The 23163-nt window shown below is 40.5% G+C and overlaps 1 protein-coding gene across 4 annotated transcripts; it reads right to left on the bottom strand.

Annotated features, from left to right (window-relative positions):
* Positions 1-1371: 1371 nt before the first annotated feature.
* Positions 1372-22289, bottom strand: mbd1b (methyl-CpG binding domain protein 1b). Of its 4 annotated transcripts, none has more exons than XM_010881930.4 (17): positions 22187-22289; positions 16554-17221; positions 16216-16344; positions 15808-15946; positions 15381-15709; positions 9233-9315; positions 9039-9088; positions 8713-8853; positions 8579-8632; positions 7517-7537; positions 7316-7414; positions 7056-7220; positions 6658-6867; positions 6442-6519; positions 2923-3009; positions 2590-2766; positions 1372-2350 (listed from the first exon to the last, which is right to left on the bottom strand). In XM_010881930.4, the coding sequence occupies exons 2-17, from the start codon at positions 17009-17011 to the stop codon at positions 1877-1879; spliced, it is 2694 nt and encodes an 897-aa protein (XP_010880232.2). In that variant the 5' UTR covers positions 17012-17221; positions 22187-22289; the 3' UTR covers positions 1372-1876. The 4 variants fall into 4 exon arrangements, with proteins under 4 accessions (XP_010880232.2, XP_010880233.2, XP_010880231.2 ...); XM_010881931.3 differs by having other exon boundaries at positions 6658-6846; positions 16216-16359; XM_010881929.3 differs by having other exon boundaries at positions 16216-16359.
* Positions 22290-23163: the final 874 nt, after the last annotated feature.

Here is a 23163-nt window from a genome sequence, read left to right on the forward strand (position 1 = left end):
TACTTGCCTGAAAAGGAAGCCGAAGACAAAGATTTGAAACTGAAATTTAACGAACAGATTGTGACTATACATTCCGTGATGTGGGCTGCCCGTCCCTACGGTTACAACGAAGAGGACATTGCCTATATACTCCAGTCCCCATCCCTGAGAATATGACCGATGTGTGCGGTCTCCATGCCGCTGCTCAATGCTGTAAAGCCGCTCTCAGATCAATGTGCTCGATGTTATAAGAATAAAATGTGACAATGTAGTTAGTAATAGAAATCCGCGACCATTTCCAATTATTCTTCTGCGTGCCGCGTAGGTTTATCCTATATCCAGTGAGGCTCCATATTCTAATTGAAATTCATCAGCTGCCCCTTTCTCGCGCGTCTATCCCCCCACCACCTCTTCCTCCTCCTCTCCATCCTTGCTTGCGTCGAAGCCGTGACCACCTCTACATGTGAAATGTGCCTTCAATGTAAAGGCTGCCCTACGTAGCGCATAATATATAAGCAATATTATTAACAGGTTCCATATAACACAGTAAGTAATTTTACAGATCGCACTCGTGTTTTTAAAAGAGAGGTTTTACGCTTACATGTTGAAATCTTTGCGTGCTCTTACTACATTTTTTGTTCAGTTCAACCATGGTCACACCTACAATTTTAATTAGTATTGCGATTCCATCCTGGATATTTTCTTTTAATAAGGTCCTTCACTGCCTCCAGCTTTTGGCTAACGGACACTCTACAACTGATCCCATCACGTGATAAAAGTAAAAACATGAACGCACATAGCCATAATACCAATGGCCCCCTTTTGTGTGAAAATTGTCTTTATTAAATCACCAGAATATGCTCACAAATGCACATTTCTCCACAATACCAAAAGTTATAAAGAAACCATATGAAATGCAAGTAGAAAAAAAGAAACACTGAACAGAGCCATAGGAAGAGTATTCACACGCTTCAAATCAGAGGCAATAAGATATTTGTAGATTTTTTATCAATGTATATTTTACATTTTTGAAAAACAGAATTACTTTTATTTAAAATAAATGTTCTCCAGAGCTGCTGTACAGATAACTACTAAATACTTAAATTTTAACATTTATTTTCAGATACATTTGCCTGCGGCTTTCCTTACATGATGCTAGACAGCGGAAATATTAAGCTTATGAGGATCATCACACACTGTAACCCTATGGAAGGGGTTAGGGAAGCCCTGCTCTCGAAACACAATGTTAAATCTACCAATGGTGTTCTACCGTGGCCCAGCGGTCTAAGCCACTGACTCTGGTCTATATACTGCTGCAGTATGGGTTTGAATCCAGTCAATGGCTGACAACGTGGGAGTCCATCCATGTGGGCCTTCACATGGGCCATTCACTTTAATGTATTCATTCCATTGTAAATCAGTGATTGAATCGCACAATGTTAGTGACTGTTCTTATGGTCATTAACGTGTTTAAAGGTTGCTTTCAGTACTTCACCAAGAATCAGTGTTATCTACATGGATGCGCTGTCCACCTCCACATTGAGCACTGACCAGGAGACAACATGGCAGGACTCACATTGGGTGTCAGGAGACAGCTGAAAGCTATTTTTTACACTAGTCTGAATAAATGAGAAAAGTTCACAACAGTAGTCATCCCTCAGGATTTGTACATTTATTTGCAAGACAGACTTGCGAAAAGGGCAATAAAAATTACATTTTTTGAAATTTCTTAAATACCAAGTCCAGTGGCGTGTAAAACACTAGTCAGTTCTGCATGTCCATCCCCAGCCAACATTTGAGATGTTCTGCAGAGGTGTGATACTCTGTCATGTTGCCACTTGGCCATTTCCTCCAGCTAAGTGCTGGTGACTCAACACTGGAGCATCAAGTCTTTTTTCTAGTCACAAGACAAGGCCTTACAATTTGGACAGTGCTCTGTTTCTTTAAGTACCAGAAAGTCACAGGTCGACGCCCGCTCAATGATGACTGCCGCCTGACTGAATCGCTGCTCCACGGTCGGGACACCCTGGCACACGTTGTACTTCTCCAGATCCAGGAGCAGGGCTACCACCTCGGCCACCGAGGTCAGGCGTGACGGATGAGACTCATACAGTGAGTGGGTGAGGAGCAGTGGCTGGCCCTGTACACAGATGTAATAGCAGAAGCCCTGGTCGATGTGCAGAGTCGTGTCCACCATGTGGGAGAGTTTGGAGCACTGGAGCAGCTGTAACACTGGGCCCTCGACCATGATGGCAAACCAGAGTGTGGGCAGGGCAGAGCTACGCAGGGACTCCAGCAGCTTCAGTAGCTCATGGTCTTGCTCGATCCCACTTGGTCCTGCACTGGCAGCCAGACTGAAAATCTGAGTAATCTACAGAATAAGGGAAACAAAACAGAGTTGCAGTCAAATAAATACAAACGCACAGACCGTCTACACACTTGGTTTTATTTACAGCGTTGTGCCTGTCATTTGTGAAATGTACGATTAATTTGTCTACAAAAAAAGTGTCACTTTGATAGGAGCTAATGGGGAACCAAACAGTAAAGACATTTAGTTACGTGTGCAAGGAAATCTATCTCATATAGATGCTCTAGAAACTAGTCCTTTACCATAGGTGTGACATCCTCCACATCCGGCTCTCCAGACTGAGTGTCTACATCCTTGGCCACACTCTGCAATCCCCCATTTGTTCCAATTTGTCTGTCAGGGGCTGGCAAGCTTGTATTCTCTCCTGAGTTTTCAACATATTTCACCCGGGGGTCCACCGCTTTGAACAGTGTGCAATACTGTGTAAAAGAGACAATTGCATCATTGCCTGGTTCAAAGGCAAACAATGAGGAATGAGGACACTTACTGGTGGTAGCCTCTGAACTATATTATTATACTATGGAACTTGACAGACGGAAGACCATTTCAAAAACGTAGAGATAAGAAGGACTCACTGCTGGGGAACTTATTTGGCTGAGGAGGTCTGGACCAGCTTCCAAAAGCCCATTCTTTTTTACATTTTCCATAGTCTCTTTGTATACCTTTGAAATGAGAAATTGTTGAAATGATTGTACACAGGGTTTTTTTTCACCAGGGCATTTGACAGAGAACACATTCTAATTTAAAGACACAACGTGGGAAATAGTAACACAGAGGAGAGGAGAAGGGATGACTGAGATAATTGAAACCAGGGGATAATTAGGTAGCCATCTTGGCATTAGGGCCAGATTGGAAATGTAGCCAGGACACTGGGGTTAACAAACCTGCTCTTAAAATCTGTAACATGGGCTGTTTAGCAAGCAGAGACTCAGAACTTTAGCTTACCGTCTCATACGAAAGATGGCGCCCTATGCAGGGGAATATCCCCGTTCTGATTAAATTTTTTTAGACAAGAGGGAATGTCCCCTAACGAATCCTGAATACCACTTCCAGCATTATGTTGTCTCCCATCCAGGGACCAACCAGGACTTAGCCTAAGAGGCCAGCCAGCAGTGGGACCTAAGGTGCTATGCTGCTGGCGAAATGATCAACATCATATTATAAATACCAAAAAGTGAATGTCACAACAAGCCTAGTAAAAATAAGATTAAAACCTCACACAAAGGGGCATTTATTTTGATCAAATTGTTATTTTTACCAAAAAATGTTGTTTAGGTTCCATTGCCAACGATTGACACCGGCAACCAATGTTTTTGACAGATTTGGTGAGAATGTTTATTTGGACATATATGACCTGTTAAGAGATGTGAGTGAAACTGCCAGATTCCAAAACATTATTATTTGGGCCTCCTCTCCCATTCCACTTCTCCCTAGGTCCTCAGTGAAAAGAGAAAGTACTGCACCAAGTTCTGTCACGATACCTGGTCAAATGACATTTTGTAAGCTACTCTAAAGGGGGCACAATAAAATAGGTTACATGGGGTATTTTATTGTACCCAAGTATGGTAATTTACCATTACCATTAATTAATTTTCAGACTTTTTTAGAATTGTATTTTCACTTGGATATTGTGGGTTATTGTGTTTAAACAATGCCTGAAAGTCTGATTTTATTTGTTTTTATTTCAGGTTGTAAGGCAATAAAAGGTGAACATTCTCTGTACACACTGTACTTACAGGTTTTGAGGAATGTGATAAGTGATATTAATAGCTGCTATACTGGCACATTCATAAAACACTGTGTGGGTATTGTAATATTGAGTATATTGGGCACAGATCCACTTTTGTAAACATAATAAAAAGTGCACATAAGATATAACGCTTAAAACCTTCCCACAACTTTGTACTGGCAATCACAAATAGACAGCCTGTCCACAGTAAAAGCAGGAGATGCTGTAACGTTACCGTTCGTAGACATGTTTGGTCAACAAAATCAGTGCATTAGCCTACCTAATGAAATTGTCATACCAAATTCAATTGGCAGGCAAAGTACAGATAGCTATCCAGCTCAATTATTAAAATCCATCCACTTACCCACATTAGTCCCAGAGTTAATAGATCCCTACAGAATAGTTTACCTAACAGCCTTGTACTGCCACTGCTCCACAGGCTCTGTGGGCCATGGAACATTCATTTGCATGATAGGTTTTGCTTTTTAAGTCAATAGTGGCTGAAGAGGAGGAGGGTACTTTATTTTGATTAGACAGTAGATTGGAGGTGGCAGACTCTTTTACTTGTGAGATTTGTTCTTGGGATTTTTTATTGAAACAAATGAAAACTGCATGTTTTTTGAGCTACTCATAAATGGGCTGCGAGCTACCAGTAGCTTGTAATATACTTGTTGGAGACCCCTGATTTAAAGGGAGTCAGGAATTAAAAAAGTTTGGTACTTTTTTATTTATTTTATTTGATGACCTTGCAGTCTGCAAGGTCATCAAAAAAGCAATAATGATGTGGGAAGACGTTATGCTATTTCACACAAATAACAAACCGATACAAAACATTATTCTGCTAGGTATGCCCATTTCAGAGGTTTAGTTTTAAATTTCTGTCAACCTACGAAACATGTTTACCATTATCGGCAAGTGAGAGTGACTGAACGTGCACACAGGCACACAAGCAAACATTTATGCTGAAAGTGAATTGCCAGTACAAGCCAAGTGTACACAGGGGTGGGGGTAATGCCTGCTCTTCAAAATTCAAAGAGCACAACCTTACCTCACACAGGAAGTGTGGCAGGTACTAATGCAGGGCTACATGTTTGTCAAACCCCTGCAGCTAACAGAGTATTGTAGCCCACCTGCTGATCAGCCCTCCCAAGTTGTTCCATGTCACCCAGCTCCTCTGAAAACTCCACAGCTTCCAGTTGAAACTCTCAACCACAACAAGACCATGGCGCCTGCCTGTGGAACAAGCAAGGGGCACTGCCTCTCCCTACATTCAGGCCATGATCAAATCCTACATCCCTGTAAACTGCACCAGCTACAGCTTGAAGCTAGGACAGCAGACTCACATTAGTGGTCAAGCATGGTGGTGGTAATGTCATGGTTTGGGGATGTTTTAATTCATAGGAATCTGACACCTTGCCATCCTAAATTCTGCTCAGTATCAGATAATTCTTCAAGAATATCAGACCAACTATCCGTAAGCTGAATTGTGAGTTGGGTCATGCGGCGGGACAACTAAAGAAAATTTAAGTTTTGGAATGGCCTAGTCCAAGTCCAGACCTAAACCTCTTGAGATGCTGTGGCAGTTCATGCTCAAAAAGTAGATGGTAGCAGAACCAGTTAATTACTGTAAGGAAATGTATGAACAGTGCAATCCAAAGTTGTTTCTGTCCCCAACAGACGCTATCAAGAAAGAAAGTAGTGGATTAACTGTATTCATTAAGGCCCAGGTTGAAGCATGTAAGAAACATTCAAGGGCAGAGAGATAGCTTGCTGATGCTAGCAAATTCTACCTGGCAATAAACAAAGGTTACTATTGTTTTTGCTGTTTTTTGTTCATCTTTTAAACAACCACTTGGGTTAGAATGCCTGCCAAATAAATTCGTATCAGGGAGAGTTGGGACTTATGAAGCAGCGAGCATCTTGAACATAACAGTTTAATTTTAGCGCCTGCCAAAACGTATTGAAGGGGGCTAGCAGTCTGGATAAAATCATTATTAGAACACTCATGTGATTGTTTATTTTTAAAAAGCTTGGGCATGCATTGTGTGTGGTCTGGTCTACATCAAATTGTTCTTTGTTCACTCAGGGTGCCTTCTATTTTATTATTTGTGTTCTTTTATTTACATACAGAGGGACAATTGTTTTTTAACGTGGTATATAATCCAATTTATTATTAAAATATGACAAAAAATAAAATACATTTGCCCCATACCGAATTGGGACAATCAGATATGCTGCTTCAAGGCAAAATATAACCCAGCTAAAATTATGACCTTATGACAAAAATCCCGGCCAATCATATTTCAGCATGAAAAAAAAACTGATTGGTTCTGGGCTGTAAGCGGGAATACAATTTAATACCAACCTGCACCATCGGTAGGTGATTCCTGAAGTTTCCATCCTGGGGTTTGCTACTGCTGGGAGGCAGGGGGCGCCAATGAGACTATAACAATAACATCAGACTAAGTTGGACCACATGATTTTACAGACTTGGTATAATTCTGAGTATGAGGATTGGCATGAAATCGTATGCTAGGAAATGGCCAAATAACATAAACTGACTCTATAATGCAGAACTTACAGTATCCATGGAGCGATCATCCTCTTCATCTTGCAGAAGGTCATCATCATCATCATCGAAATCCAGGTCAACTTCCAGCTGCTGTGTTTTACTTTTCTTTGGGTTTGTCTTGCGACTGTATGTAAAGTGAGGCCTAGGCCTGCCAAGCTGCACCCACCCCTCTTGGGACCCAAAATCAGTCTGACCCAACTGAAAGGGCAATAAGTGTCTCTGTCAAACACATACATACACATAAGAGCACCATTGAAAATGTTGTTAGGAGTCCATTCACGGTTTGACAATGAGTGTGGCCCTTGATAAATTCCAAACAAGGGCAAATTCTAACAATATTCCCACTAACATGTCTCTACATTCTCATACGACTGACAGTATAGAGCAGGTAAGTCATCAACCCTCACCATGGCCTGTCTCTGACACTGCCGGAGGCGGCACTTCTGTCTCTTCTTATTGCTGCCTCCAAACTTTGGTTTGTCTATGCAGAAATCACAAGTGCCACAGTCTGTTCTACTGTTACAAGCTTCACAGTTCCCACAGGAGCGACGCTTGCGTTTCCTGACCCAAGCCTGAAAGACAGAATTATGAGAAAATATAACGAAATGAAGCTGATTATTTCAATAGAGAATTTTTTAGGGGGGTCTTATATTGAAGCATTACTCACCTCATAGTCAGCATCATCACCATCAAACTCTTCATCGTCATCTTCTATATCAACATTCACAGAGAAGTCCTCTGGATCGCTGTATTGAGGTGTTAGACTCTATAGGAAAATGGGAAATTATTTGTTCTACCCCTACATTTGTTCTTTATTAAGTGAAAAGGTAAAGCTGGTACAGCATTATTAGAAATGGCTGATTGTTACCTGTAATTCTCTGCTGTCAATCTGCAAAACAAATTATATTAAGTTTTGGGAGCTTTTCAGGGAAAATTGAAAATACTCAATGTTGACTTCTGGATCATGATTATTTATGAGTAAGCGAAATAAGGAGACATAATATACATACAGTTGAAGTAGGAAGTTTACATACACCGTGGCCAAATAAATTTAAACTCAGTTCACAATTCCTGACATCTAATCCTAGTAAAATATCCTTGTCTTCGGTCAGTTAGAGCTACCAGTTTATTTTAAGAATGTGAAATCAGAATAATAGTACATATGGAGAATGATTGATTTCAGCTTTTATTTCTTTCATCAAATTCCCAGTGGGTCAGAACTTTACATACAGTCAATTGGTATTAGGTAGCATTGCCTTTAAATTATTTAACTTGGGTCATACGTTTCAGGTAGCCTTCCACAAGCTTCCCACAATGTGTTGGGTGAATTTTGGCCCGTTCCTCTAGACAGAACTGGTGTAACCGAGTCAGGTTTCTAGGCCTCCTGGCTTGCACACGCTTTTTCAGCAATGACCACAAATTATCTATAGGATTGAAGTGAGGGCATTACGATGGCCATGTGGCTGATTTCTTTTGATCTTCCCATGTTGTCAAGTTACTGAGTTTGAAGGTAGGCCTTGAAATACATCCACAGGTACACCTCCAATAGACCAACGTTATGTAATTAGCCTATCAGAAGCTTCTAAAGATACAATTTTCTCGCATTTTCCAAGCTGTTTAACAGCACAGTCAGCTTAGTGTATGTAAATATCTGACACACTGGAATTGTGATATACTGAATTAAGTCAACTAATCTGTCTGAAAACAAAAATACCTTGTGTCATGCACAAAGTGGATGTCCTAACCGACTTCCCAAAACTAGACTGCTAACATGAAATCTGTGGAGTAGTTGAACGTTTTAATGACTTCAACCTAAGTGTATGTAGACCCCCAACTTCAACTGTACAGTTCATATACATTAATTCATATTTGTATTATTGTCCAGATGACCAATTAGAATTACCCCGGTAATGGGATTCTAGAAACTTACCTTAATATTCATCATGGCATGGGAGTTAAACCTTTGGTTACCATCGGGTTCATGCTGAAATAAAAAGAAATAAACAATCAAAATATGCTAGCACTTATTTTTTTCATCTCTTTCTTTCTTCCGTCTATTTGTACCTTTCGGATAGGACATAAACATTTGCGTTTCCGACAGCGGACAGGATTTCTAGAGTCAGGGTTCAGCGCTTTTTTGCAGTTGGCACAGCTCCCACAATCCTCTGTGATAAGGCAAGCCCTACAGTTACCACAAGGAATCCACTACAACAGACAAGAAATTCTGGAGTTAGGGTATTACCCTCCATTCAGACCAATGTCGACAAATTATTGTTCAAGTATGGCAAACTGAACAAAGTGAAGGGAAACAGTCCAAAACTCAAAACTGGAATAGGTGGCACACAAAGAAATTAAGGAATAGGCTTATTAGCAAAGGAACATTGGTTTACCTTTCTGAATCGTCGATAAACTGGATTCTTGGCTACAGCAGGATTTTGGGCTACATGAAAGATAAATCAGGTTAATCTCAAACTGACTAACTAAACACAAAACTGGCACATTTAAAATCTTAATTAAACTTCTAAAAATTGAAATTCAGTTAAAGAAATACATTAATCAGATTTCCATGAAGGTGATGACATACCCCTGCATTTGGGACAACAGGGATTCTTCATGTGTCTTTCATACTCAAAGCCTGTGTACGAATTACCACAAACGGCACAGATGCTGAAATAGAGAGTATATAGAGAAGCTAGTTACCAAAGGTTCCAAATTTTAAACAATCCTCATGATAATATCTAGCCCTACTCAAATCAAATTTCTGTTCATATTACAAACATATATAGAGACATCCCCCTCGAGGATTCCAGTTTTTCAATTGAATGTTTACATTATAGGTCACATTAAAAGTGGAAAAAGTTGTGACATGATTTATCTTTGTGTCATTTTACATCACAAAAACCTGGCATTTTCACAAGGGTGTGTAGACTTTTTATATTCACTGTACAAATATGTTTCCTCAGAAAGACTCACATGCCTGGGAAAGATAAAAACACCATCTTGCTATGCTGCCTAAAATTGAACCCAAAAAAGGGGTTTTCAACCAGCAATCTACACCCAACTAGACATATTCACAGTGAACAGAAAAATTCTAGTTTAGAAGTATGTCCAGATCATAAACTCTAAGCTTTCTGTCATTTTCTAAGACAAGACAATAATAAAATGAACACCATCACAATTATGGAAAGTGAAAATAATGAAGTACAGTTTCATCCGGAAATAACATAACTGGACACCGACAAGTTTTTTTTTGGCACCTGGTTCATAGCAGTTGTCAACACAGTGCAAGCTTTTCACTTTTTAGCCACATTAAAATTAACTTAAGTGTGTGTATATGCAAGTTAGGATTTACAGTAAAATAAATATGCTATGACTGTTTTCAAAGTATTCCTACCATTCCCTTGAATAGCCAGACTATGAATTTTATAATTATCTAACCATGTGTAGCATTGGCAGCCACTGATGCCTACTGGTAAACGGAGCAATGAAAGATGGCCTGCAGAACATTTAAGTGAAACGTTGACCTCTTGTTTCTTGGCTGTTTAACATTGCTTTCTTCACATGCTTGGTGATTATTCATTGTAAGTTTGAATTCAAACATTTGCAAGCAAAGACATCAGTTGATTACACTGTTCTTAATTCAAGCTAGTACGTGACACAGGGAAGAAATGCATCTCACAGACAAGTGGGCCCTTGACTGTAATCTCTGACCCCTAAAAGGGAAGCAACATTTTTATCCAATTTGCAATTTTTCTTTCCATCTGCTGTAACCCTGCTGAACTCTGTGACATTCCATGACTAACTATGCCAACCCTTTGTACTACTGAACTCTGTCACTGGCTTACTAGTCTCATAAGATTTTTCAGTTTACGAGTCACTGCTGTTATTCGTGTATTTCATTTGTACATTCCCACTTGCACCTGTAACTTGCCCTCATTGCACATTTAGAACTGCCAATGTATTTGTACTTTTTCTGTAAATTAGAACATTTTCCACAGCACATTCAGAATTGCCATATGTAACACATTTGCGTTAACTGCACACCTATACATTCCACTTGTACATACATACACTCACCTAAAGGATTATTAGGAACACCATACTAATACTGTGTTTGACCCCCTTTCGCCTTCAGAACTGCCTTAATTCTACGTGGCATTGATTCAACAAGGTGCTGAAAGCATTCTTTAGAAATGTTGACCTATATTGATAGGATAGCATCTTATGTTGATGGAGATTTGTGGGATGCACATCCAGGGCAAGAAGCTCCTGTTCCACCACATCCCAAAGATGCTCTATTGGGTTGAGATCTGGTGACTGTGGGGGCCATTTCAGTACAGGGAACTCATTGTCATGTTCAAGAAACCAATTTGAAATGATTCGAGCTTTGTGACATGGTGCATAATCCTGCTGGAAGTAGCCATCAGAGGATGGGTACATGGTGGTCATAAAGGGATGGACATGGTCAGAAACAATGCTCAGGTAGGCACCAAGGGGCCTAAAGTGTGCGAAGAAAACATCCCCCACACCATTACACCACCACCACCAGCCTGCACAGTGGTAACAAGGCATGATGGATCCATGTTCTCATTCTGTTTACGCCAAATTCTGACTCTACCATCTGAATGTCTCAACAGAAATCAAGACTCATCAGAACAGGCAACATTCTTCCAGTCTTCAACTGTCCAATTTCGGTGAGCTCGTGCAAATTGTAGCCTCTTTTTCCCATTTGTAGTGGAGATGAGTGGTACCCGGTGGGGTCTTCTGCTGTTGTAGCCCAGCCACCTAAAGGTTGTGCTTGTTGTGGCTTCACAAATGCTTTGCTGCATACCTCGGTTGTAACGAGTGGTTATTTCAGTCAAAGTTGCTTTTCTATCAGCTTGAATCAGTCGGCCCATTCTCCTCTGACCTCTAGCATCAACAAGGCATTTTCGCCCACAGGACTGCCGCATACTGGATGTTTTTCCCTTTTCACACCATTCTTTGTAAACCCTAGAAATGGTTGTGCGTGGAAATCCCAGTAACTGAGCAGATTGTGAAATACTCAGACCAGCCCGTCTGGCAACAACAACCATGCCACGCTCAAAATTGCTTAAATCACCTTTCTATCCAATTCTGACATTCAGTTTGGAGTACAGGAGATTGTCTTGACCAGGACCACACCCCTAAATGCATTGAAGCAACTGCCATGTGATCGGTTGATTAGATAATTGCATTAATGTGAAATTGAACAGGTGTTCCTAATAATCCTTTAGTGAGTGTATACTTATTACTTCAAAAAAAATTCTGCACTCTTGTATTTGCACTTCTGGTTAGACAAAAACTGCATTTCATTGTACTGTACTTGTACTGTTCAATAACAATAAAGCTGAATCTAATCTACTCTAATTAGATTCAGCTTTATTGTTATTGGTATAAAAAAAAGACTTTAGCAATATACCATGTTGCTTCTTACTGGGTATAACTGTAAGAAACATTACACAGCATACTTATTTAGTTTTATGTTGTGATAGGGAAAAATATTTTGTCAGGTCAAAACAAATCATCTGAGCAGGTAGTAATGCCACTCACGGAGGCTTGTGAACCATAAAGTTAGTTTGAGGCCCTGATGTATAGATACTAGGAGTTTTATTGCTGTTCTATTTTACACAGACTCACAAAACAGAAGGGAAAGAGGAAAGTAACTGTAGAAGAGGGCCACTTCTGTCAGTTATGACATCTTAGACACTTAATCACTAGTTACTAAGGCATAGGGACTGACACAAGCTTTCTTAAATCACTGTTCCTATGTTGTTGTTTCAGGTTACAAACCAATTTTAATTGGCTATTTGACGGTGTAACACGTTGGTCCAAAATCTCCCATAAGGGTTCGATTGAGTTGAGATCTGGCACACACACACACACACACACACACACACACACACACACACACACACACACACACACACACACACACACACACACACACACACACACTTTTGCATATTTTGCAATCTCAAAAAGAATTGGCAATGAGCTCCAGAGAATCTGTAACAAGAAAAATAACCAGGTAAGCCTAGTACTGCCAGCCCGCAATTTGAAGGTATGAATGTTGTTGCCCAGGCTGGATTTGATCAGCGGTTTACAAGGTGACAGACTCTTCTTTAACCACTACATTATTTAAACAATGGATGTGGTGTCTGTTTACTTCTTGTATTGTCAAACCAATAAGTCGAAACACCACGGTTGTCGAAACTAGTTCCCTACATTGATTAACATCCAAACCAACAACAGGTATAACAGGATCACTACACTACATTGAACATGTTAAATTAAAAAGAGATGAATGTAGATGGCTAGCTATAGAGTTGAATAGCTAACCACTATGGCAGGTGAACTACGCTATGTAAATTGAAATCCAGAGCAATATGTTCATCATCATTGCAGTTCATCTAGCGCAATATAACCATAAACAATTTTACTTTAGGCTTACTATAATGTAGCTACTTGTAGCAAAGTTTTAGTCCAAAAATACAGTACCTTTAATGAAAACAATGACTCCAATAACTCCATAGCTGGTTAATTTCTTCAGAAACCAATGACAGTTGAATAGCCAACTACTACGCTATGTAAACTGAGACAATACAGATCATTCATCGCAATATAACTGTCAACAGTTTTACTTTAGACTTACTATAATGTAGCGCTGAAGCGTGTTGCCAGCAAAGTTGTAGTCTATCCTGAACAAATCCTAATGCCTAATTTGCATGGTTCGTGGCGTGGATCGAAACCTGGTCGCTCACATGACAATCCGCACCTCAATCAGTCAGTCAGTCACCTAGTATGCGACATCCACTTTTCTTGGCCGTCTCCACTTACGTGTTCCAGCAAAAATTAGTACCACCTTTGAGAATTTTTGAATGAAAGAAATTTGAATGACCTCCATAAACCAAAAACCTGGGTACACATTCCTCACCTTGGTGTAAGGTACAGGGGGCTCTTGACGGTTCACATGTGAACCCAAATTAATCTCTTAATATTTTTCTAAATAAATAGCCAGCTATCCTGTATTGAATGACAAATATCTAAGATATGTCAAAGTGTCTCTATGCACACAACTCTCTCAGTTAGGAATAGCACGGTCAATATAGTGAGGGTGCAGCGTCAGAAGATGATATTTCTCTCCCTCCATTATATTGATATGATAGAACTTTGTGAAATAACAATTATCTAAGTGACAAACTAATGTTTTGTTACAGAAAAATATTAAAATCGGGGAACCCCAATAGTCCATGCCATATACATTTTGTGAAACATGTCTGTCACAGGTTTTAAAGTTGACCTTTTTTAACCACATAAATGGCATGTGGGCTTACTGGACCATATTACGCTATTATTTTAAAATGAGAGCCTTTGCTCACGTCAAAATCATAATAATTGTTTTTGCTCTTCCAACTCTTATTTTATGGCCTGAACTTGAGGATGAACAGCAAATTCTACAATGGAGAGTAGTGGTATTGATACCAACACTTAAAATCCACCAGCTTTGTTTAAATCTCCAGCTTGGCCGCATTTTGGCATTCCAGTAGACTACAACTTTGTTTCCCAAATACAAGCAGCCCTCGACATCAGCCTAATCAGGCTAAAGAAACGACAAGAGCAATGAGTATGCGTATAGCCACAAATATGTGTCCATACACTGTGCTTGAGAATAGAGGGTTTCAGCACCATGTTACGAATGTTCCTTGCCTACCCATTTCCGCAAACAGGTAGTACCTACGCTATACAATTTTAAAACAATGTTTGTGTCATGTTTACATACTGCAATTCATTTTTGAATCTGCCCTCATCAGCCATTATATATTCATCCTGGATTAGTGATGCATCTATAGATTTTTGCACAGTTGCCTAATTTTTACTTTAAGGCCAAAGAAGCCTTACCACCAAAATACAAAATCCCATCCCTGGACATGGGATGTATGCATACACTAGGCAGTGTAAACCATGAGTGTGACCGAGGACTAGGTTAAACTCTCCACTCTAAACCATGAGGCTGTCCCAGCCTGGAATTAGCATTATTAGCATTGTCCAAATTCATGAATTGAAACTATACATCCCGAGGTACAAAAGCGGCATTGCAAGCGGAAACCTAGTCCAAAACACTTCCAACTAAGATTAGTAGTATTGTTCATCTCAAAGAACCTGTCAATGTTTTATTTCTCAAAACAATGCATTCATTTCCGCTATATAAATGTCATTTTCAACTGAATGGATACTTCCTAGATTTACAGGTGAGTTTTGTACACAATGGCATCAATCCACCATTGTTCAAGTTTCGGCATAACTTTATTGGCCACCTAGGACAACCCCACCTGGGACATAATTGCCAAAATACTGAGGCAGTGTGTGGTGGCTACAGAAAATAGTTTGCACAGTGCCAGTACAAACAAACCCAATCCGACCAGCTGTTTCATCAGTATGTAGCCAAAAAAAATAATGTAAACCAGCGTGACAGATAACTGAATTTAGTTTCTGCTTTTGGAGCATGCAGTTTGAATTCATGAATTTGGACAATGCTGATTCCAGGCTGGGACAAAGGTGAATAATGGCTTATCGTGAAAAATGGCTCCATGGGTCATCAAGAACAACTCAAGGTAAGCGTTATTTCACTCAAATATGAATCTAGGTCGATCTATCACTCTAAAGTTTCCACAGTGAAATGGCCAGTGATAATATTAGCTCATTTAACTCACCAAAAGCAGGGCTCTGAACCAGCGCTCCCATTGACGGTCACTGAAAGAGATGATGCCTGGTTCCAGGGCAGTTTGGTTGCTTTGTGCTTAATACCATCTACATCATTAGCAGCACACACATAAACTGTCTGTGTGAGGGAGGAGTTTGGTCTTGAAGGAGTGGTTTGTTGGGGGTGGGGGGTTCTGCTGGGCGTGGTTGTGCAGCTACGACTCAGAGGAGTCAGTCTGTGACGGGAGTCAGGACTGTCAGCCCGGTCCCCTTTGTCCATCACACTGGACTCTGAGGAAAACCCACAATCCACTGAGGGAGAACGATCCGTCTGTACGTTCTAAAAGACCATGGTTGTGGGAGAGAAAATAAAAGTTTACTTTTTTGTTCATTGAATGAAAAAGCGTAACGTCATGTGTTCAGAGCTTTTTTGATTACCTTCCTTCTTCCACGCAGAGGCTTGGGTTGTCCAGCACCCCGGAACACCCCTGCTTTGTAATCAAACATTGTCATATCCAGAGTGCCTGCCAGGACTTTGGAAAGCTCGACCCTACTTCTTACACGCTCATTACTCGGACTTCAGGGAAAAGAGAGGGATAAAGTGTGATCCATATGTGACATGAGTAGTTTGTAAAATAACTCAAAAATGTAAACGCTGACACTGAAATGCATACAAGACTGTGAGCCTGTATTATAAAGTAAATTGTTTATAATATGTTTCCCTGAAAGGCAGTTTAAGTAAACAAGCATTAGTAAATAACAAGGAGCATCCGATCATGAGACAATATGGTTAGAAATGGTTAGAAATTGAACCAAAAATTATGGGTCTTGCCAGAATGTTTTCACCTCATGTAATAAACGTCACTCTGGCCAACACTAGAGCCCGAACGCCGAACAACTGCTTTGCGTTTCCACCCAGCTCCAAGTGCAGGCCAGTCCTCCCAGCCCTCCTCCACTGATACCTTTTTCTTCCGTCTATGAACAGAAAACCTAGCATGAAAAAAATAAATAATAATACAAAAAAAATACTGAATAGCTACTTTGTATAGTTTGACTGGCTACATATTTGCTACAATTATGAGTGAATGTCTATTCTCTTCATACAAGAAATCTGGAATAATTTTGTCATAAAAACATTGAGACAACAAGCAGTCAAAGCAAGCGTCAAATCTCACTAAACCTACTGGTTGTTGTTCTTCGTGTTCCTCTCACTGCCTGCTGCACTCCCACTCCTTTCGCTCCCTGCAACACTCTCCTCTTCGGCATCCTTCGTACCATTCGCCCGTTGCTCCCCAGTAGCCAGGCCTAAGTTCCAGCCCTGGGTGTCATCCTCATAATCGTCATCCTCCAGGGGTTCGAACCAGTCTACAGGGGCCTCGTCAGCAGCTGCCCCAGGGACTTTCTCTGTCTGCCCACTGCCTGCCAAAGGAGCTGAGCGGGTGTTCTTCTGAATGTCAAGGCTGATGGATGGAGCCCGGGCACCTGATGAGGACTTCTCCTTCCCACTGTCCCTAACCCCAGTCCGTTCCTCATCTTCAGTAAGTGTATTATTTGTAGATTTTAGTACCTCTTCGTCTACCTCCATATCTTCCTCCAATGGCCCTCTTACCGAAGCTGGGTTTTCCAGCAGTCCTTCATTCATCTCTGGGACTTTATACAAACAAAGCCATGGGGACTAAAAGGTACTTAGAAATGTGTGTTTAGGAAAAGTATACACATACGTTGGTTCACACTTCTAAGACTTGCTAGCATCCAGTTGTGTAATTAAAGCTTCTCTGTAACGTTAGGGTACGTCCACTCATTCCAGTAGGGCTGTCTGCAACCTTTAGTCTTCTCCTTAATGTACAAAGACCTAGTAATGAGACATATTTGAAATAGATTACATAACTGGGTTATACAGACTTAAATCCAGAATAAATACATCTAGATCATAATGCCATTTCCATTACAGTAAGCTGAGCAGGACAAGATGAGATGGTTCAGACAAGTCCAGCAACTGACTTGAATAGTGATGCTACACCATTAGTCTGATGGTACATTTACATGGAAGTCATTTAGCTAACTGCCTTATCCAGAGTGACTTACAGCAGTCTCTTCAGAAATTTCTAGGGAATGTGAATTATTGAAAGATTATGTTTTTCAATTTGAGTGCAGCAGGACTGCTCCTCAAAACAAGAGACATATTAGCAACAGAGGGATTTAAGATCATTACAATTAATTTTCCCCAGTCTAGCCTGATAAAACGAGACAACCTAAATGTAAACAGTTTAGCAAACTATAGTGCATGGCCGTTTAAAGTAGCACATGGCTACTCTGATCAAGGATTGTGCTTGTGTGTGTGTTTGCAGGTGACCAACAGCAACTTTAGGAATGTAACTACAGAATCTGTGAAGCATCCAATTGTTACCTTGATGGACAGCTACTAATTTAAAAATAACATGAGTCCTAGAGTGAGTGGAGATTTCATAATTCAGTGAACCACATCCCTTAAAGCATTAGACAAGCTCAGTGCTAGCTATTATTCAAACCATCTGAAGAGAGAGACAGCCCATCATTCTCCCATCAATGCATTTAGAAATTATTTGCTATTGAGTTACACCAATCTTTAACTTTCCCTACCATCTGCATTTTTGTTCCAACTGTATATACTGCCCAGTCTTATCCCAACAAATATGGAAAAAAAAAAGTTATTTCTACCCATCCACACTAATTCTGCTTTTCCCCCAAAACACTTGTCAAACTAAAAAAGTCACATGGGTCAATGTGTGAAAGCATTCACCGGTCTCCCTTGGTTAGCTTTGCAGACGGCCTAGCTGCCTGAGGGAGTCTGTAGAGTGTAATGAGGATGGCAACCCCAACATGCATCACCCACAAGGACCAAATCTAGACCGAGATGTTCAGCCTGATGCTATAAAAGAGCTCTTTCGACACCTCCACCACTTAGGAAACCAGTTTGTAACTTAACCTCATTGTAATGTGCTGACCTACCGAGTAAATACAGTGGATATAAAAAGTCTACACACCCCTGTTAAAATGCCAGGTTCTTGTGATGTAAAAGAAAGAGACAAATATAAATCATGTCAGACCTTTTTCCCCCCGTTAATATGACGTATAACGTGAACAATTCATTTGAAAAACAAGGTGAAATCTTCGAGGGGGATAAATAAAAAACTCACAATAACCTGGTTGCATAAGTGTGCACACCCTTAAACTAATACTTTGCTTGAAGCACCTTTTTGATTTTATTACAGCACTCAGTCTTTTTGGGTAGGAGTCTATTAGCATGGCACATATTGACGTGGCAGATTGCAAGGACATCTCCTTTGCACAGCCCTCTTCAGATTACCCCACAGATGTTCAATTGCATTTAGGTCTGGGCTCTGGCTGGGCCATTCCAAAACATTGATCTTCTGGTGAAGCCATGCTTTTGTGGATTTGGATGTGTGCTTTGGGTCGTTGTCGTGCTGAAAGGTGAACCCCCCAGGTAGGGCCAAAGTGTCACCGGACCCCCCCGTCTCAGTCCCAATGTCTTACACTGCTATACTATTGTACTGGGGGATTGGGTCAGTTCTCCTTTTCCACTATAAATCGTTGTTGATATGAGGAATGCATTTTCTGAATATTCCCGGTCTCCTCCTGTTTTAAACTTTAGGAGGACATGAGGTCCTGGTCCACAACTGCGGAGTACCTGGTTTGGGAGGCCCGTTGCTGTCCCTGTCCATCTGGTTGTACTTCTGACCTAGTCTAAATTTAAATAGACTCTGGATTTAGCCCACAAGCATTTATTCATTGTTCCAATTGGACTCTTAATATCTCACCTAGCACAGCCAGAAGAGGACTGGTCACACCTCTGAGCCTGGGTTCTCTCTAGGTTTTTTTCCCTAGCCACTGAAATTGCTCATTTGGGTTTAAGGCCGGGTGTTTCTGTAAAAGCACTTTGTGACAATGTGAATGTGATTGGTTAATTCTGAACACAGCCACATCCCCTGTCATAAGAGGGTGTGCACACTTATGCAACCATGTTATTGTAAGGTATTTATTTTTTATTTTTCCCCCTCGAAGATATCAGTTTGTTTTTCATTTGAATTGTTCATGTTATAGGTCACATTAAAAGTGGAAAAAGTTCTGAAATGATTTCTCATTCTTTTACATCACAAAAACCTGGCATTTTCTTAGGGGTGTGTAGACTTTTTATATCCACTGAATATAGGTTGTATTGTTTAAATAGGCTAACTTGATCATACAAATTACTCAATCAAGTTAGCCAACAATTACTTTTTGGTAGAATATAATGTGAAGTTAACATTAGGATTATTTTTTCCGCCTGGCCTTTGGTAAGACAGATCACACTTCAATTCTTCTTAAATCCTACAGACAACCCCTAAAACAAGTTAAACCAGTTTTTCGGGCAGTTCAATCCTGGAATGAGCAATCCATTACCACTCTCCAGGATTGCTTTGAAACAACAAATTGGCAGATTTTCTGTGTTGCAGCCCATGGGGACATTGACGAATAGACAGCATCTGTCTCAGCATATATCTCCAAAGGACATTGACGATGTCGTACAGGGGGGAAATGTTCAGACTTTCCGCAACCACAAGCCCTGGGTTTGTGGTTGCTATGCACATAGCATGGTCATCAGCCCATAGTTCAGGGACCTGGAAGCCTTGAGAAGGTCCAGATATGACATACGGAAGGCCATCAAAAGCCAAGAGACTACAGGGATATGTTGGAGTCAAACTACCACAGCTCAGACCCCAGATGCAAATGGTGTGGACTGCAACACATCACAGACTACATAACAGACAATTTGCATAACTTGACGACACAGCCCACCCTCTCGCACCTGGAAAAAGGCAGACCTAATGTGGTGAGAATGGGCAACCTCACCTCCTCTGCACTGACCCTGGGCACCGGAGCCCCCAAGTACTCTTGTATTCCCTGTTCACGCATGACAGCGTGGCCACAGACAGCTCTAATGTCATCCTCAAGTATGCAGACGACAACCATCTTGGGTCTCATTTCCAACAATTTTGAGACCACTTACACAGAGGAGGTAGGGGACAGGACAACAACCTCCCTCTCAAGGAGATTATTGTGGACCTCAGAAAGGGACGGGGTGCGTGGCATGTCCCCATACACATCGATGGAGCTGAAGTAGAGAGAGTCGACAACTTCAAGTTCCTCTGTGTGTTCTTCAAAGATGACCTCACCTTGTCCAGGCAAGCAGACTCAGCAGTAAAAACTGCCCAAAAGCGACTATACTTCCTGAGGTGATTTCTGCAGGTGCACCATTGAGAGCATCCTCTCAGGCTGCATTACTGCATGGTAAAGCAGCTGCTCTGCTGCTGATCGCAAGCCCTTACAGTGGGTGGTGAAATACGCAGACCGTGTCATTGGCTGCCATCTCCCCTCGGTGCAAGGTATCTACCATACCCAATGCCTTTGGAAAGCACAGAACATCATCAAACACTAAAGCCACCTTGGCTATGGTCTGTTCATACTGCGGCCATCTGGTAGACACTACCGGAGCATCAGGGCATACACTTTCAGACTCAAGGTTGTTTTCCTCAGGCCATAAGACTTCTCAACCAGCAACACTGATCTATGATCATATCGATAACATGAACAATCCAAATACTCTGATTTCCTTCTATGTACATTAGAATTTACGTACAATTCATGGCATATTACACTTATAATATTCAATACCTCTACCCATATTGTTCATATTCCCCATTTTACACTCTTTAAAATTGCTGCTAGTTTACATTGTATATTTTTTGCTTTACATGCGCACATATACATACATGTATGTGTGTATATATCTTAATTATTACGTATATGTCGTCTGCCATGTCATGTTACAATAATTTTATTGTTCAGAATGACTGTGTTATTCGGTGCATTTGATAAATAGACTTTGAGATATCCGCAAAGTGGTAAAAACATTGTAAATTCCACTTTAAGTAACATTTGGTACAGTAAATAGCAAACGGTAACTAAAGAATGTTTACACGTGATTGTTGTGAAAAGGATGAACTATTTGTTAACGTTCTATCTTTATACAGCTATGCTAGCTAACTACTGTAATGTTATGCTCTTTATTATTTTTTGTTCTTAGCCGGTAGGTTAGCTAGCTGGATAAAAACAGCTAGAGAGCTAGCGGTCTCCCATTCAGTAACATATGGAACCCATATTTTACTGAATTTGTTAAATGGAAACGTTCACCGTGCAATACAAACACTATATTTAAACTAGTTCTTCCAATGATCAATTCACTAACATATAATATGTTACTGTTCTTTAAAGTGGTCAATATCCGATACATATCGTCATAATATTGTGTTAACGTTAGATGGGTACGTGTTGGGGAAGGGAAGTTACATTTCTACATTTTGTATATTTTTAAACACATCACGACCACGATGGTATCAATTTCATTCACATGCACCTGTACCTGTACATTTCACCCAAACCCACCAAACAGCGACTGAAATGCATAATGTCAACGTTAAATACTAAGGACGGTTGGTTAGCTAGCTAACTTGCTAGCTAGCTAACTTGCTAGTTCAGCCGTTGCTAGCGGAAGCATTGTAACGTCACGTCTTTAGCCATTACCTTACCAGCTAGCTTTCTGAATTAGACTCAACAACATTAACTTAGCTCAGCTATTTGATTTATAAATATAATGAACCTGCTAACAAACCATTTGAACAGCTTGTTTCAAGAGAAATTCTAGGGATGAAAGTAAACTACGACAAAACAAATCAATGTCATAAAGATTTGTAAAATCGCATGAAATTTTAAAACTTACCATTGACCGCTTAAGCTCCGGAAATCACCTACAACATAACCGGAAACACAAAACAGAATGCTGGTCTCCTTAGCGGCTAAAAAGAACACACCTCTTGTCCACCCTAACTGTACCCTTTACCTGCCGTGTTTATTATCCTAACCTGCTGGATAACTACAAATAATCAAATCTGATGACAAAAATGTTACCCAATCCAGTCAAAACACGACATTTAGCATAGATTTGACGAATATCTGTGAGCCAATGTCATTTTAAATGGATAGAGGTCTCAACTTAAACATAAGACATTTTATTGTTGTCATTGCCATTTTGTAATATACGCCTTTTTTACATTTTATGCTTTGTTAAGACAGTAGAGAAAGTGTGTAAGATAGGAGAGTGTTTGTGTTGGTATAGCAGTAGGCTGACATCTAACCATCCTGAAATGGTATATGCGTACCAGAGGGCCTGGAGGGCATTTTGAGTCTTGAGTCCCAGCTTCACAGGTTAATCCCTCCTGGTCCAGTTGAAGTGCAACCAGGTCAGGAAGGATCAGTCAGTTAATTAGTCTGGCAAAGAAATGGCAAATTACTCAATGTCCATACTCTCACACATGTAATGAGACAGATACGATGTTGACCTGCATTTGTGGGCCACCTTAATTTTGAAGTAAGACATGCTGTTCTTCTGAAGTATAATTCTCAGAGGGAGTTCTGTAAGTTAGATGGTTTAAATCAGTGTGAGAGTGGTCATGTTGTCAACAAGGTTGAATGGTGCGCTTCGTGTGAAGAGTTCCACTCTGCTGCTGCACAAATCCCACCCACAGTAGGGTGACCAGATGTCCCGATTTGCCCAGGATTGTCCCGGTTTCATGCTGGGTGTCCCAGGTCCCGACAAATATCTGTAAAACACAAACATTTCCCAGTTTTCGATATTCACTACCAAATTGTCCTTGTTTTCATCACTATTAAAATAATAATAATAGTACTGTAATGTTT

The sequence above is a fragment of the Esox lucius genome, chromosome 17 (genome assembly GCF_011004845.1).
Source record: "Esox lucius isolate fEsoLuc1 chromosome 17, fEsoLuc1.pri, whole genome shotgun sequence".
Classification (NCBI taxonomy): domain Eukaryota; kingdom Metazoa; phylum Chordata; class Actinopteri; order Esociformes; family Esocidae; genus Esox; species Esox lucius.

Excerpts from the sequence above, each read along its gene's own strand:
- mbd1b (XM_010881929.3), bottom strand. The coding sequence starts at position 17,011 with ATGAATGAAGGACTGCTGGAAAACCCAGCTTCGGTAAGAGGGCCATTG. Across the intron at positions 15,710-15,807 it reads CTCTGCGTGGAAGAAGGAAG|AACGTACAGACGGATCGTTC; the intron begins GTAATCAAAAAA and ends ATGGTCTTTTAG. Across the intron at positions 9,089-9,232 it reads CTGTTGTCCCAAATGCAGGG|CCCAAAATCCTGCTGTAGCC; the intron begins GTATGTCATCAC and ends TCTTTCATGTAG.